The following is a 17,357-nucleotide window of genomic DNA, read 5'->3' on the forward strand; positions in this document are numbered from 1 at the left end:
AAATTGTTAATGCCATCTGTCTCCCACACTGGTCCACCCTGGTGAGGGCTGTCCAGGCAGTTTTGGGAGACAGTGGGTACAGCTCTCTGAAGGGAGCAAAGCTGGGCTCAACCAGGCACCAACAGCATCACTTTTGCTGGAGAATTGGCTTGATGCTTGCAGGGCTCTAGGGTTTCAGTTTTGATGGGTGTCTCCACCTCCATGCACCATGTTTTTGTTAAACCAACACAATGGGTCCCATCAAATGACAGCTCATGGCACGATTGTCACAAATTTCCTCTTTCCCCAACATAGTGTGCCTGTCTGGGAAGGGGATGTGCCCTGAATACACCCTACCATCACTCTCTGCTTATGGTGCTGGTGGATGGCTCTGGCTCATGTGCAGGTTCAGTCCCTTTTTGGATGAACTCTTTGAGTCACAGAGCAGCTCTGCTTGTGCAGAGAGCCCAGTTCTTTTGCAGCTGTGATATTTGCTATTTCTCACAGGTGCTTTCACTTTTAAGGAGGGCTGAAGAAGGTGTGGGCGTGTGCAGAGCTCCTGAGCGCCTGCAGCCAAGTGATGCTTTGGCAACAATTCCAGCCTGCATACAAAAAATGCACTTTGGGTTTGTTTGTTCTTTTCAGGAGTAAGTTCTGCTGGATATGTCCCACAAAGAGCCCCTTGCCTTAATTCTCCCTGGGGTGCTGCTGCACCCATGCTCTGCAGTGCATGGCAGTGTCCTCTGGTCCAAAAGTGTGTTTTGTCCAAAGGGCACCCTCTGGTCCCCAAGGTGCTTCTCCTTCTTGCAGGGGAGAGAAGGTGCATTTATGTCCACAGGAAGTGGAGGTGTGATACAGAAATGTGAGAGGAAGAGCTGGAAGGAGCTGTAGCTCCTACTGGTTCCTGCAAGGGGAGGGGTCTGAGGAGAGAATTGGAGGTCCCGGTTTTTGTGTGGGTTTAGAGCTGTGTGAGTGTGGAATTCCCTATGCACCTCTCTGGAGAGCCAGCTGGCATGGCAAGGCTGGCACCGAGCAAGGAGGAGAGGGTATTTTACACGTGTCAGGAATGCTCTTGCAATGCATGTTAGGGACAAGGGGTGCACACATCTGTGTCCCTTCTACCCGCAGTGTGTGCCAGCTGTCCGTGGCACTCAGCACATCCAGCCTGTGATGGGAGTTAAATTGTGCAAAAGCCCCTCTGGGGGGTCTCGATGAGAGCGAGCTGCATCGCTGGTGTTGGGGCAGGTTGGGGGACGTTCTGCCTTGAAGCCCGTGGCTCCTGTATTATTCATGGCCCTTCATGAATTAGCAATGGGCCGGGAAAGCTGCTGTCTATTACTTACAGAGCTGCCCTTAAGTGCTAGGACAGCAGCTCTCCCAGCAGCCTCGTTTTGTGAGGATATTTGCAGCAGAGCAGAATTCCTCCCCCATTGCATCTGAGCTCCCCCAGCTCCCCGCCAGGTCCCAGGGTACATCCCCAGTTACCTGATCTGCCGTGGCTCTTACCCACATGCCATCCCATGTTCTGCTGGTATCAGTGATCCTGGGAGGCTCCTGAGAAGAAAATAGATTCATGGTCGTGTAGAGGAGGATGTAAAGCCTGTGCAAAGCCCTGGCAGTACCTGTCAGAGCACGCAGGGAATGTCTCATCACTCAAATCCCACCAAATCACTGCGCTAATCTGCTCTGGTCTGTTAAATTTAGTGCTTTGGCCTTTGAGTTGCTTGTCTGAGCCTTGTACCTGTGTCACAGAGGTTTATGTGCTTTTGGTGGGAAAGAAATGAACTAATGAAAAGCCACAGAGTGAAGTTTAACTCAGTGTTTGCCCTACAAAAAAAAGGTCAGATGACATCTTGACGTATTTGAAAATGCAAAGTGGCATCATTAGGGTTCAGGTTTAGCAACCCTGGGTACTACCAGAAGACCCCTTCACCTCCTCCTTTTACAGCACTGTATTGACAAAACAGCAGCTGTGGATGTTTGGAAGGTTGTTTCCAAATCCTGTTAGTCGGTGAAATTAATTTTGTGAAAGCAAGCATGGATTTTTGTAGTAACAAGTGGAACAGAGCAGGGAAAAAGCTCGCCCCTGTATGATGGGGGATCTAGATATCATGTGCAGCAATGGTTTGACCTTTGGAGATCCCCTTCTGCTTTGGGGCAACTGAGCTCACCTTTGGCACTGCTGGCTCTGCTGATCACAACTTCCTTTGCTTTACAGTTGTGTGGGGAGAGATTTTGTTTGTTCAGGCTCTATCTCCTAGTTTTGCTAAAATTATCATTGCAACCAGATTTGGTAACTCAGTCCTGGATGAGCACTGGGCTTCTTACTGCTGGGACTTGCCCTTCTTGCATGTCCACAGAGACCTGCAGAGCTTTAAAAATGTAAATGAAATGGTTAATAGGTTGGAAAATCAATTATAATAAACATTCCTGGTATATAAACTACGTGTAAGTGTGGTTTAAATGAAGTACATTAAAGGCAGTGCTTTTCTCCATTTCTCCTGGTCAGGTCAGCAGGGTCTCAGTACAGTGCTGATTGATTTGATTAAAATGCATGTTCCCCTGCACATTAGCTTGTGTTCTGGGTCACCAGGAGCCTGTGTCCGTACAAGGAACGTGGGAGAAGAGCTGCCGGCTTTCTGAGTGCTTGTGGGGACTTGAATTGTGCTTTGTCCAGCAGAGTCTAGGACCACTACTGAAGTGGGATTTGAAGATGTGGATCAATATTTTAGGGCAGTAGAGAGCTGCCTTTTCATTTGCTGAGGGGTGACTCTTCTGAGTGTCTGGGTGACAGTGGGACCAAGCCACAGGAGTGCAGATCTTGTGGTGAGAGACATTGAATGCATCTGTGTGCTGCCCTGGGAGATGTAAAACCTTGTGTGCACTCACGAAGGAGACTGAATGCATGGATGTGTGACTGTGGAAAAGACAGGGATAATAAGTGCCAGAAGACCCCATGTGAATAACACGGAGAAGATTCTACTTTAGCTCTTACACTTATATGGTGGCTGTTCTCCTTGGGGATTCCAGAGCCAGGTGACAGCTCTGCTCATCCTTCCCCATCCCACCATCCTCTCTCACCTCTCTCTGCCTGCAGGAGACTAGAGAGGAACCTTTTTAACTGCAGCTGTGACATCCGCTGGATCCAGCTCTGGCAGGAGAAGGGCGAGGCAAACCTGCAGTACCAGGATCTCTACTGCATGACCATGGATGCAGTCATTATCACTTTGAAGGAGATGAACATCACCCAGTGTGGTAAGGATCCCAGGGCTGGACATGAGGGAGGGATCCCTGTGCAATCCAGCACCTCAGGTTCAGCTATCTTGGGAATCTGATGTAGCAGGATCCCACCACGTGGTTGAGAAGAAGATTGAAGCCGGTTAGGATAGTTTGTAGATTAAAAATAGAATATCTGGGTAAATGTGAAGCTGCTATTAATGTGTGTATGAAAGATATTGAGTGATTTGGGGCATTTTCTTCACTGCAATGCTGCTGCTTGACAAAGTGTCTGTAGTGAGTCTGTGTGATGTCTTGAAAAGAGCTGTTTCATGTAGACCTTCCCGTGCCTAACGAATCCTAGAAGCAGCATATTGTTAAAAGACACTGCCGCTGTATCTTTTGTAATTACTCTTAGGAAATACACGCCTCGATTCATTTTCTTTTGTTTTATTTTTCAATTGAAATCCCATATCTGTAGGGAAGAGCCAGAAGTGACTTTATATCTCTTTCTATTTCCTGCTGATGTTTAAAAGAGTCCAGCGGCCCCAGGAGCAACGTGAGGCGTGTTCAATAGTTATCCCTTTTTCCTTCACCTTGTTCACACATCAGCTGCCTGTTTGGTGTCAGGTTTTGCTCTGCTGTTGCTATTACTGGAAAGCATCCCTTGCAGACTAAGGAAAAAGAGATGTACCTTCTACAGAGCAATTAAACTGTCTGTACACAAGCAGCTGTCAAACTCGCAGGCTGAAAAAAGGAGAAAAACTAGATTTATTTTTTTTTTTTATAATCATCCTCTGTACTAGGGATTTGGGTTTGTTATTTGTAGCAGTAGTAGACAAACAGCATGCACGTTTGGATTTGCATGACTTGGGTTTTTTGTTGTTTTGTTGCCTTTTTTTTTTTTTCCAAGTTCACCCTGTCCCTTTAAGCTTTGGAAATTGGCCAAAGTGTGCCTTCATGTAGATGAACTAAAAAGATTTGAGAGTGCTTAATTTCCGCCCCACATGGGATGAATAAGCTGCAAGGATTAGACAAAAAAAATTCCTTAGGGATCAGGGATAGGAGGAGAGATGGCTCCATCAATGGTGGCATTAGACTGCAGGGGACAGCAGGGTGCTGACTTTGGAGCAAAAATGTGCTGGTGTGCAGGGTGAGCACCTCTTCTGAACGTGAAACCTCCTGGAGGAGGGGCAGGGAGCCGCAGTGGTCTGCTTTCCTCCAGAGGAGTCTTTCTGCTCAAGCATTAAGACTCCAGGGATGCTCTAAAGACACCACATTTGCCTTTTTCCTTTGGTGTGGAGGGCAGGCATGGCTTGGTGTGGCCATGTTTGATACCAGCTCAGCCTGGAGAAGACCATACATGTCCTTCCCATTTCCCTCTCAGCTATTCCTGCCACCTATGCAGCTTTGCCAGGTCTTGACTGCTGCCTTCTCTCTTCTGGCATCCCCCCAATGAGTACAATGCTGCTTCCTTCCTGGTGCCACTCCCTGATGGCCTTGAAAGTGTGTGTGTGTGTCACCAGCCATGACTTTGCCTTGGCATGATGGATGCTGCTGCCCTGTGATGGGATAGGACCACTGGTCAGTACCTGCTGCCCTGCTTACTCAGTTTGCCTCTGAAAACCTCCCCTATTCAAGGAGACTATTTGGCCCTCTTGCAACCAGCACTGTCTTGTTTCGCGTTGCAAGGATATCTGGTGCCTGTGGCACCATGTAAGAGTGGTGTAGATCAGAGCCACCATAAATCAGTGAATCCCTCTGCTACCACCGAGGAAGAACAAGGGCACCTTCTGTTAGGAGAGCTGCAGTTAATGTGAGGACACATCCTTGGTCATCTTTTCTTGATTGTTATATATTAGAGGGACACTTTCTTCACCTGGAATGCTGAGCACTCTGTGCCTTGTCCCTGGAGGTGGGGAGGCCTTGGATCCTCTCCCAGGACACACAGTTTTCCTGTTCCAGGTGACTGCCCTCATGAGCAGCTTCTGTGGGAGTAGAGAGATGGGGATGGGGGTTGTGAGAGAGGGTGGCCAGAACTGGACAGCAACTTTTGGATTCAAAGACGATGGGAGGGTCTGCTCAGCTGGCACATCTCCAGTGTCTACATGTTCCTCTGTCTCCGACACCCCTCCTTTTCTCGGTAGGGCAAGGCCATGCTGTTGCCTCATGCTACTTATCTTGGGGTGCTGGGGGCTAATTTGAGAAACAGCTTGGTGAGTTCTGGGTCCTCACATGTCCTGTGGCTGATTGTAGCAAATGCTGCCCCACACCTGAGCGGATTTTTTTGGCTCCTCTAGACCTTCCTGAGATCAGTGTGAGCCACGTGAACCTGACGGTGCGGGAAGGGGAGAACGCCGTCATCACCTGCAATGGCTCAGGATCGCCGCTGCCGGACGTGGACTGGACAGTGGCTGAACTCCACTCCATCAACACCCACCAGGTAGGGGCTGCAGCACCTCAGTGCTGCCTGTGCCCAAAGCAGCTGCTGGGAGTTCCCCAGGTCCGTGCATGCAGGTATGAGAGAAGAGAAATCATTGTATCCAAAGGAAAGCTGAAGCCTTGCTCTATCCACATGAGAAGCTGGGGACTCCCAGAAGGGAACAAAACCTTTCCTCTGTATGGCTGGAAAGTGAAGATGAGAGAGCTTCAGAGCTCAGTGCTCCCTGATTGAATTAACCCATGTGTCCTCTGATGAAACTGTACTAAAACTGCCTGTTTGCCATACCTAAGTAGCAGCTAAGTAAGATTTTCTAGAGGCTAGCCATATGAATCAGTGCTACAATGCCATGGCTCTCCCCTTCCCAGTATTTCCTCTTATAAGATGAGGTGTGTTTAATCAGGTGAGGAAATACCTCCCTCTATCCAGATCCCAGTTGTTCTTGGATTTTGGAGACCTTCTCACATGGAAACTGTGATCCTCCTTTTCTGGGGGTGGTAGTGGGGAGGAAAGGAGCCACCAGATACTGATTTCTGTGTGTATTTTTCTCTGGGATTTTTAGACCAACCTCAACTGGACCAATGTTCATGCCATCAATTTGACCTTGGTGAATGTCACCAGTGAGGACAATGGATTCCTGCTTACCTGCATTGCTGAGAACGTGGTGGGGATGAGCAATGCCAGTGTGCTGCTCACTGTCTACTGTAAGTACCAGTGGAGACACCTTGTCCATACAGAGCCTGGAGGGGCTGCCCTGGGAGCTGTTTGAATGCACAGCCACTTGCTACCTGTGCCATACTGGTTTTGTGGGTGAGGATTAGGAGGAGCTGAGCACAGTGAGCTGGAGGTGGATCCTCACACAGCTCTCTCTCAAGTGTCAGTAATTTTGCTTTCCCGATGCTTCTATTAATCCAGAAATGGGCACGAGAGCAGGGAAGGAACAGCAGTGCCACCGTGGTGGTAATGGGCATTTCTTGCCCCTCTCTAGGAAGACTCAACAGACTAAGGGAAAGCCATAGAGGGACTAAAAATCTGTTTACAAACACAAAGTTTCTTGCCTTTACGCTATGCGAGAGGTTCAATGACACCCTTGCTAAAGTTTAAAACTTGCCCCTGATTTCAGGGATGTTAGTGCTTCCTCTCAGGTCAGATCCTACAAAGTTAAACCGCAAATGTCATGTAAATGTGCACGTGTCAGATTTGAACTGCTCACTTTTATCTCCAAGTAGCTCAACTTTCTTTGTGCTTTCTAATATAACAAAACCCTGACCTTAAGAGGAAGTTTACACAGCTTTATGGTCTCAAGCAGCTGAGATTTGCTATATTTTGCTGTGTCTGTAATATTTGCCCTTACTCTGTAGTCTGAAAATCTGTCCCCCACCCCCAACCTTGCCATATGTAGGGGAGACCCTTGTGGGATTCTGGCTGCTCTTGGTGAACCTATGCACGCTGTGTGATGCTTTACTACTTTCATCTTCCTTCCAATAAGTGCTATTGAGGGATTGAAGGATGGAGGTAATTAAAGTTCAGGCCAGCTCAGAGCTGACTGGTCAGCAGACGGGTGCTTTTTGCACGGTGTTTTAGCATCTGTTCCTCCACACCTTAAACAGCGCTATGTCCATGCCTGTTTTCACCCGTGAAATCCTCTGAGCTGCCGACAGTTTCTGCTACCCTGACTCTTGTTGTACAGAGCCATCACTCAGGCTGTAATTTCACACTGAAAAGATCTGGGTTTGTGCGTGTAGGTGGCTGCCTGTTTTGAAACCCCCATGCCAGGAAGATATGAACAAGCCACATGCGGATCTGGGCTTGTGCACGAAGGAGGGTGGCTGGGATGCGACCGTGTGGTTTAGGGTAGATGGGGTGCTGCTGAGAGAATTTTGCTGAGCTCCAACCAGCTCTGCACCTTCTTCTCTTCTATCACCTTCACTGCCTGCAAAATTCACTGTCTTTTTTCAAAAGCTGGGTCAAAGTTGGTATGTTAGTTTTCTTCCTTGTGGATGCCCAATGGATTATCTTTGCAGCTGGATGGTAGCAGGAAAAGGAGAGTTTTAGGGAAGACATACATCTTTGTGTCACATATCTTTGCACAACACTTGTTCTTCTAGTTCAGACCTTGCCAGCCTTGGGGTTTGGGACCTTAGGTGTAGGCGTTGTAAATGGGGTTTCAGAAGCTATAGCAGAGCAACATTTGAATTCTTGGGATGTCCCAAGGGGAAGACGATGCATATACAATAAATTGCAGGTGGAGTTTCTGCTTTTCTTATCCCTCTCCCACTCTACTCCCTTTAATTAAAACATTCCTGGAGGCTGTTCGGCGAGTGAGAACTCCTTTGGGATATTCAGGCAGTCAAAGCCCCCAAGGAGAGACAGTCTCTGAGGGATGTTTGCTTCCACAGCTATGCAATCCAGAATTGCTTGGTGAGACTGGAAAGCTCCCACGGGCACCTTGCACATGTGTAATGTAACAGTGCTACATCACCGCGTCCTCCTTAACGGGGACAGGCGGCCTCCCCAGGATCCCTTGGGGCAAGGAGAGCAGCAGTAGGTGTGTGGACAGGACAGTCCAAGCTTAATTGTTTCTGGGCTGGTGAAATTCCCATCCCTGTCTTTATACCCCTGTTTGGAAGGCCAAGAGGCCTGGCCATGGCTCAGATCCTCCTTCCAGGGAGGGTGGAGGGGTTCTTGTGGCAACACTGCTCCTTTACAGACATCCATGGGAAGAGTAGAAGGAACAAGTGATTTTGGAGGTTTTCAATGCTCTTAGTTTCTGTGGTGCACAGAGTCGTGACGTTGGGTGGAGGTTGCTGTGAGCCTGCCATGTTTCTCTCTGCTAGATCCCCCTCGCATCCTTACTCTGGAGGAGCCGGTGCTACACATGGAGCACTGCATTGCATTTGCAGTGCATGGGAACCCAGCTCCCACCCTTCACTGGCTGCACAACGGCCAGGTCCTCCGGGAGACAGAGATCATCCACATGGAGTTTTACCAACAAGGGGAAGTGTCTGAGGGTTGCCTGCTCTTCAACAAACCCACTCACTACAACAATGGCAACTACACGATTGTGGCCACCAACCAGCTGGGCTCAGCCAACCAAACTATCAAAGGACACTTCCTTGAAAAGCCTTTTCCAGGTAGGATATTCAGTTTATCTCACCAGGGCTCCTTGCAATCTGAAGGTCTTACTATAGCCCTGCCAGTAATCCTTGCCTTGACAACCCAAGTCAGCTTTGTCTGAGCATCAGGTTGGAAGAGGTGACCCCTGTCAGCCTCTTCTTCTGACCAGTGTGATTTTCCTACACAAGTGTACTTTGGTGTCATATGAACTCTTTAATGCTGGGAGAGGTGCTAACTGCTTTAGATAATTTTATTTTGTAGCATATTCTGCAGTGTATTTATTTATTTATTTTACAGATCTTTAGGAATTTCAGTGGGACTAGGATGTAAGTTTGGCCATCCTTCTGGGTGCCTCAAAGAGGTGGCTGAGGTTTTCGAGAGAAAGTGTTCTGCTGTGTGATAGTTATAAGCTATAGAAAGGAAAAGCCTTTGAAGTGATGCAGCCTGTCCCTTTGTTTTTTTCTACTTCTAGCTTGCATTTGTGAAAAGATTAAAGCTGGATGCAGACATGTCAGGATTGTTTTCTTTCCGAATGCAATATGTGCAATTCCAGGATGACAGGGCTACAAAAGATGCGACAGCTCAATTAGTCACTTTGCATCAGTTTGCTGGGATTTCTTAACTGATTGCTTGGAATTCCCTGTTGTACTCCCCGGTGATTCACAGCTTAAGTGCAAAAAAAAAAAAAGCATTTGAGGACATGAAGATCCATCTCTGGGAAGTGCCATAGAGACTTTTGTGGTGGCCTGTCTGCTCTATAGGAGCATCTCGGTCTGTTCCCTGACAGTGTAACACCACGCTGGCCATCATGGAGTTAAGATCTGTGCTGCCTTCAGGAATGATGCCATGAGAAAGTGGCAGCTCTAAATTGGCCCCTACAGCCCAAGAAAATCCAGCAAAATAGGGCATTTGCTAAATATAGCAAAATACCAAGGGTACTCTCATTTATTATTTATATCACACCATATATGTACACAGAGTTTTCCCGCAGGTCAAATATCATAAATGCAAACCCAAATCTCTGCCTTGAAGATCTGACAATTGAACAAATGAGCTGATACGGATGGGAGTGGAAAATTTGTGTTCTGACTTCAAGGATGCTGCCCTGTTTGACTATCTGACCTATTTATGTTTCCTTCTGTCAGGGCAGAAGGGCTTATTAAGTGTAGGTGGGTGAGGAGAGGTGCACAGGTTTGCAGTCTCAGCTCTATCAGGTCCCACCCTTGTGACTCAATTTCCCCATCTCCTAAGGAGGTGCTGGACCTCCAGGAAAGGGAGGCAGATATGCTGTTCTGGAGAGCTGATTTTGGAAATGGATCTGAGCCATGCTGTGGAGTGGAAAAGCACACTGATGTTTGAAGAGCGTCCTGTGTTAGAGGCTCTGGGAGAATGGGGTTGTGTGAATATATGTAAAATACTGCCCTTGTGAATGCATCTCCACCCATGCCTTGTGTGTGCTGTTGGTGTGGGGCGCTTACTGACCCTGAACCATCTCTCAGCAGGAACTGACCCATTTCCTTTATTTCTTCTGATCCAAAGTCCCAAGCCATTCCTCACCCTGGCAGACCCTGTCAGCCCAGTGCAGGATGTAATTTACTTTCCTTGAAGCTTGTTGCTTCGTCCACTACCACAGCTGACATATACATTCACTGCAGCTGACGTTTATAATTTCCCATTTGAAGGCAGATTCCTTCAGAAAATGCCACACTTTGAAGGTTTCCCCGTGTGGCTCATTCAAGCCCCTCGTTGCTTACAGCAATTCACATGTGCAAGGGCCTTGCTGTCACTACCCAGGGTGAGATTATTAGTCTTAATTAATTAATGAATAGTGCCTGGAAGAGTTTCTGTCAGTGTAGAAAAGGACCTATGACCATGTATTTTAGAACCCTCTGGTCAAAAACCTCTCATTGGTAAAAGGCCCCACTCTGCTTTCCAGGCTGAGAGGAGCAAAGTGCTGTTAGAAGCTGGGATCTGGGGGATGTAAGCTCCATGCCATATTCACCTTCTCTCTGGTGCTGCAGGGCAGTGGCTCCCAGGACAGATCTCGTTGCATGTTGTCATTGGGATCTCTGCCACAGGTTACCAACTCCTCATTTAATCCACAAAGGTTAATGTACCTGTGATGAGTGCTCAGTTCTTTGGGAACTTCTCACAGAACTCAAGTTGGCTGAAATTTCTTGGCTATTTTTTATGCTTGGAAAAATAGGGTTTAATGAAAAATACCCTTTTTGTGGATTTGTTGAATTTGCTTAGTCCAGCAGAGAAAAATGGAAAGGGGAAAATGTAGAAGCAGCAAGAATTTTATGACTAGACTCTGCCTTAATAGGGAAGAAAAAATTTCCAAATAAAATATTTCCTTCCTTTTTTTCCCCCCCTGTTGCTAAAAAGCAAAGGAAAGTTACTCCTCTGCTTGACTTAAACCAAAAATACTCATTCAGGTTTTTTCCCCTGGTTTGGTAAGCCGTGTTTGTCACCTGGGGTTTGTTTTACACTCCCCTTCCAAGCCTCACCCATGCTCCAGAGCATTTCAGCATCCTTCCAGGAGCTCTCTGCCAGCAAAGCTGTGTAAACTCCAGCCAATATTGGGCTCAGTTTCTTGCATGGGTGAGTGAATTGGAAGCTGACATGATTCTCACTCTGTGTAAACTGAGTGTCACTGAGGGCTTTAGGCCTTATTGTCTGGGGCCTCAGCCACCTCTGGAGCTGAAGGAGCTTTGCTGAATAGACTGGAGCAGTCAGGAGGATGACAGCAGGGCCTGCTGTGCTTGTCTCAGGCAAGAGGCAGCTCCTAGGCAGCCACAGTCTCCATGTCCAATTCAGGTGCTATCAGCTGTTATGAGTGGCTCCTGAAAAGCAGGTCAGAGGGGGTCTCCTCTAACTCCCTGCCCCAAGCTGAGCTCTCATCCGTGGGAGCTGGTTCTCATCCTTGTAGGATTTTGTCCTTGGGTGCACACTGCCATGCAAGGCAAAAATCTGTTTCTTGCCCCTCCACCTCCATCCTGCAGAACCCTGCGTGTCTGTTGAGCTTTGCTCGCCTGCTGAAAGCAGGGTCATTTACCAATCATTCACACGTGCTACTTGTTCCCCATTTTGGCCTCACAGTGGTATCCCTCCCCTCCTCTTTCTGCCCAAGGTTCTCCACCCTGACCTCCAGCATGTCCTGCTGGCACATGCGCTGCAGTTTCCAGGAACAGTTGCCCAAGAGGAAGAAAATATGAAAAGTTGGTTTCCTGGGCTCTTTGGGGTGGTGGAGTGTGTCTGAGGTGGGTGGGGAAGGAGACCCCTCTCCCTTTGCTGTGGTGCTAATCGTGTTGCTTCTCTCTTTGTCCTTTCCACAGAGAGTACGGACAACTTTGTCTCAAGTAAGTGTCTCCCCACTTTTTGCATTCTGTGGCTGGTTTGTTTCTGTGGTTTCCTGTTCCCCTCTGTGATTTACATAGGAAAAATGAGGAAGCCAGAAGCAGATTGGTGGAGGTTGCACAAAGCCCTGGCTTCCCTGTGCATGAACAAGATCATTGGGGAGCTTGTGATCAGCTGGGTAATCTCTTGAGGCCAGGAGATGCTCATTTGCCTCTAGTGGTGTCCCAAAGAAGGTCCTATAAAGGAAATGATGGTTGGTTGTGGTGTAGCAAAAGGGATCTTAATTTGATGCAGGTTGGCCTGTCCCCAACAACATCTCTGCTGTGAGCTGGGATAAGAAGCAGGACTCAATTCTGTCAAGTTTCTTCAACAGATTCTTCCCTCCACCCCCCAAAACACATCATACACCACAAAAAGCATTCAAGTGACTGTTTCTTCAGATCAAGTTTTGCTGGAGTCAGTTGTGTTTTAACCCCACCTAGCTCAGTAGATTTGTGAAAACTAGGAGAGGGCTCAAGGGTGGTGGGAACTCATTCCAGGACAGCGGGCACCCAAATGTTTCTCATTTGTGACACTGGAGCAACATCAGCACGGTGCTGGTCTGTGCTTTCTCAGCTGGTGTGCACAGGGAACTCCCTGATGGTTGATTTGTGCCTTCTGAAACAGAAAGCTGCAGCCTCTTTTAGGGGTGAGCTGGATCTCGTTAGGTCAGGCAGGGCTGTTGGAATGTGCTGGTGCCGTGGGAGTCCCATGGGAGCCACACTGAATTTTGTGTCTTTGGTGTTTTGGTTTCAGTCGGTGATTATGAAGTGAGTCCCACCCCACCGATCACTGTGACCCACAAACCAGAGGAGGACACTTTTGGGGTGAGTCCTGGTCTCTTCTCTGCAGAACTGCTTTGCATTCATTCCTTGTTGATAATGACTCAGTATTTGTGCTTCTCTGCTGTTTTGAGATATTTGCAAGGAAAATATCTTCCTTTATGACTCAAGACAGCAATCAGAAGGATTTTGTGGCTTGTGTCAGGCAGGTAAGATACTGACACAAGCCATCTGATCCTCTTGAGTCTGCAGTGTGGAACCAGGGAACCCTTTGAAAACAAGGCATCCTGTGAAGTCACTGCTGGCGGGGTCAAGAATTATCACTCTAAAAAAGTAGCACCCAGAGAACAAACAAACAGGCAATTGTGTTTTGGACTGTTATTGATCTGTTAAGCTTAGCCTGGTGAGGGACTCGGGTTTAGTTTGGTTCAATTCTGTCATTGTCTTTTTGCCCTCTCTCCTGCTGTGCAAGGCATGCCTAAAATGAAAAAGGAAAGTAAGTCTAGGGCTTATCTGATCTCAGAATTGTCTTTCTTCTGCAGAATCCCTGTAGAAAAAAGAAAAAAAAAGTGTGTATAAGTATTAGAAGAAAAAAATTAGCATGTTATACAATTGCTCTAGTTCTATGAAAGTTTTAAGATACTGAAATCCACAAAGTGTCAACAGAACAAGCAAAACTCAGTCCACCTTGGCTTCAGTTCTCATCCAAGAGAAAGCCTCCTTTAACTGAAGTAGAAGCTTTGAACAGTGAGGCTGGAGTAATAATGTGCACTGATTATTAAATATAAAGCACAGAAAACAAGCTGGGGATGAAAATAGAGTGCGGTAAAATAAAAATTTAAAAATATCATAACAAATGTACCAACAATGGGGAAAAGGATTGCAAAATGAAATTACTTCTTCTTAGTTAAGTGATGTATTTTCTGTTATAGCAGAATACAGTTCTGTAAAAGGAAGCAAAGTCTAAATGCATCACAAGACCTAGTACAGAACAATTGGACACATGCCAGAGAAATTGTTGTTTACATCAATGCAATAAAAGTATCTCAAGCAAAGACTTGAAGGAATAAATATTCATAAATATTAAAATAAGCCTGGGACTGTAAACCCTTTAGGGCAAGGAGGTTTTCTTTCTCTGCTTGTACACTGCCACAGTGGAACCACAGCTCCAGTGAAGGACTTGGACACTGTTGTACTATAAATATTTACTAGTAAAATTACAATAAATAGGGAACCGTTAGAGGCTTTTGAAAACTCAGAGGTTTTACAGGGGAAAATCCCTTAGTTCTACTTAATTTCTTCTGTTTTCTTTGTGTGGTGTGTTATTGTCCCTCACTCTGTCCTGAGGGATGTTTGGATGGAGGCAGAACTGTGTTCCCAGCTGAGCTTTGAATAGCCTTAGTGTTGTAATGTCATGGCAAAGAGGTGATGTCAGAAATGGAGGCTTGGGATGTGATGCAGTGAAGGGAGAGCACAGGCATTGGAGCAGAGGTCTTTTTTCCCTGCAGATATCTGGAGTGAGAGGCTGGGGAAAACTGGTTGCCAGATCAGCATCACTGATAGGAAAATCCCAGACCTCCCAGTCCTGCAAAAAGCCTGTAATGCCTCCAAGCTGTGCCAAAGCCTGCTGCTTTAACTTGTGTTTTCCTCCATAGCTGATATCCACAGGGCTGCAGCAGATGGTGTGAGCCTATAGAAAGGTTAACTGGGCAAGGAGGTGCTGTGTTTCTGATTTAGACTCCCAAACTCCTCTGTGTTGACTCTAAGGCTTTTTCCTTCCAGGTTTCCATAGCAGTCGGGCTGGCAGCTTTTGCTTGTGTCCTCTTGGTCGTCCTCTTTATCATGATCAACAAGTATGGCCGGCGGTCCAAGTTTGGGATGAAAGGTAGGTGCAGTTGCTTTCCCCTAGCAGGAGGCACCTTCCAGGATTGCCCAGCTCTTAGAGCACACGTGGAAAGGTGTTGTGGCTTTATTCCTACAATGCAAAGCCTTCCAAAGGGAGTGCAGCCCTCCTCTGTTTGTTGAGAGAGTAGCAGAGATAAACGGGCCGGTGGTTCTCAGCTGTGTGCGCTTCTGTGGGCAGAAGTGTGGATGTGTGTTCCTTATCAGCACACAGGTTGTCCAGGAGAGCTTTGAGCCTGCTCCCTCCAGCCCTGCATTGTGTTCAGGACAGCATGGTCTTGGGTGAAATCTGTTTTATGGACTTGGTGGTGCACAGGCTTCCCCTGCACTGGCTGGGGTGTGAAGGGGGGACAGAAGGATGTGAAATTGGTTTGAGTTCTGTTGGGAAAGCAGGTGCAGCCACTCTGTGCCTATCTGTGAATGGGGACCGAGGTGCTGCTGTCACTTTATGTCCATACTGGGAAGGCAGTGGTGTGGAAGGTCTTTCTGATGACTCTCTGATGAAAGGTTTCCTCCTCTTTGTCATGAATAATGACTTCAGAAATTTATTTCAGGTGTCACTGATAGTGACTGGGAAGTGAGAAGGCGTCTGATGTTTGCCAGGCAGAACTGGTCTCTGTCTGACCAACACCAGCTCTGTGATGTGACAGAGCCAACGCCAGAAGTAGATGATTCTGTGCCGTCTGCTTTTTGTGACTCTGCTGGTATCTCCAGCTGGGCAGCGTTGGTGGTGCCCAGTGAAGGCTGAAGGAAGAGCCTTCACATGACAAAGTTGTTCCCAGCCTAACTGGTGGCTCATGCATGCACTGTTTGAAGCCAGGCTTTGACAAACACAAGCTTCTCCCAAGGCTCCTGAGTCACTGCCTATTTCCTGGCCTTGCTGTGGTCTGTGCTGCAGGGCAGGTTGATAGGTTTGGGAATGTTCCTTGTGCTTGCCTAGGGCTTTGTTTTCTTTATGTAGACATTTCCTGAGTGGGTCCAGATGGGATTCTGGCTGGGGTTTCTCCTATGCATCCTATGGAGGTAGAAGACAGGACATTTAATTAAATAGTGAATCTTCTACACCAATTTAGGAATATTTAGTCCATATGTCCAATGATAAAAACCATCTGGTGGAGTGTACTGACTGGTGGGTGGAGTAGAGGAATTGAAGATATGGTTCCTGGGATCAATTCCCAGCTCTTCTACTGACTCACTTAGTGGCCACAGGCAATTAGCTGTCTTAACCTCTGTCTCTGCTCTAATTTCCCCATCTGTAAAACTGGGATGATGTTATGTGCCTTCTGGAGGGATTTGTCAGAACACTTTGGAAGTGCTTGGGCACGTGCCACTGATGGAGCTTTGAGATACAAATATAAAAAGGAAAAGTAACATCTGACTGGTGGAAGAATCAAAGAGGAGTGAAGTGAGCCTGATGTGAGTAACCAGTCTTGGTGAACAGATGTGTGTATGTGTTTAGAGGTGTTTGGATAAGCATGTCAGTGGATTTTCTACATTCCCAGAAACCAGAGGGGTGCCATGATGGGCCCTTGTGTGTGTAATTAGAGGCAAAACTGTTTAGCTAGAAAAGTCTGCTTTCCTCCTCATCATGTTGTGTTTCTTCCAATTCTGATAGGAAACCACAACCCTTCAAACTTTCTACAAATTTATTGATGTTGCTTGGAGAGATGGAGTTGGCAGAAGATAAATACATCTCCAAAACCAGGGAGATAACTCTTTATTAAGTCACAATTATTGTAGGCACCACCATGGACAGCCTACACACACAGCCCAAACTCTACTCTGCTCAGTTAACTCTTGGGCAGGAGGCATCCTTTATGGCACCCAGCATGTTATCATTTACTAAGGGGGGGAAAAAAAAAAAAATCCAGACCCTGAGTCTTTTTGGGAAAGTGAGTCCCTGATTCAGGAGCTGTTTGTTGCCAGCTGATATATTGCCACTTGTTGTTGAAATCCCAGCTTGGCAGGCCTGCAGGAGCAGGTTTTTCTTGTTGATTTTGTCAGATGCAGAACATTGTGTGCTCGTGTTGGACATGTTACCTAAAGTACCTCATGAGTCCTTCTGGGTACATCTTTTTCCTTCTGCTTCTCCTAGTGCTAAGCAGATGGTTTATTTCCTAGAGAGAGGTGAACGTGGACTGACAAAGTTGGATGTCACGTTGGGTTTGGAAGGCTCCCTGGGCCAGCCTGCTGGATTGCCCACCAGCCTTAGAACCAGGCTGCCAAGTGTCCAACATCCCAGCTGCCTTTGCCGAAAAGAAACTCGTGTCTTGAGGGACGTGCGCTGGGAGAGGACTACGAGAGGATGGTGTGTCCACCTCTGTCCTCTTCTGGCTGGTAGCACACCCTCGGAGCACCGCACCACAGTCCTGCCAGAGCCGGTTCCCGATCCGGCAGCAGCGGAGCGGTGGGAAAGCCAGCGGAGCCCTCGCCGGGCTGCAGCGCTGGCACCAACAAAAGCCCCTTTGAGAGCGGCTCTGACGCGCTGCGCTCCTCAGCTGAGCTCGCCCAGCCTGGCTCCG

At 47.4% G+C, this 17,357-nt stretch overlaps 1 protein-coding gene across 3 annotated transcripts in view; it reads left to right on the top strand.

The window, feature by feature from the left end:
- NTRK3 (neurotrophic receptor tyrosine kinase 3) overlaps positions 1-17,357 on the top strand; it is a 219,922-nt gene that overhangs the window by 58,569 nt on the left and 143,996 nt on the right. For all 3 annotated transcript variants that reach the window (XM_010391033.4, XM_039557355.1, XM_010391035.3), the window contains 7 exons: positions 3,077-3,234; positions 5,496-5,638; positions 6,198-6,339; positions 8,473-8,769; positions 12,091-12,114; positions 12,908-12,978; positions 14,716-14,818. In XM_010391033.4, the coding sequence (XP_010389335.2) occupies positions 3,077-3,234; positions 5,496-5,638; positions 6,198-6,339; positions 8,473-8,769; positions 12,091-12,114; positions 12,908-12,978; positions 14,716-14,818 (938 nt within the window). The remainder of the gene's footprint in view (positions 1-3,076; positions 3,235-5,495; positions 5,639-6,197; positions 6,340-8,472; positions 8,770-12,090; positions 12,115-12,907; positions 12,979-14,715; positions 14,819-17,357) is intronic.

The sequence above is a fragment of the Corvus cornix genome, chromosome 10 (assembly GCF_000738735.6).
Source record: "Corvus cornix cornix isolate S_Up_H32 chromosome 10, ASM73873v5, whole genome shotgun sequence".
NCBI lineage: Eukaryota > Metazoa > Chordata > Aves > Passeriformes > Corvidae > Corvus > Corvus cornix.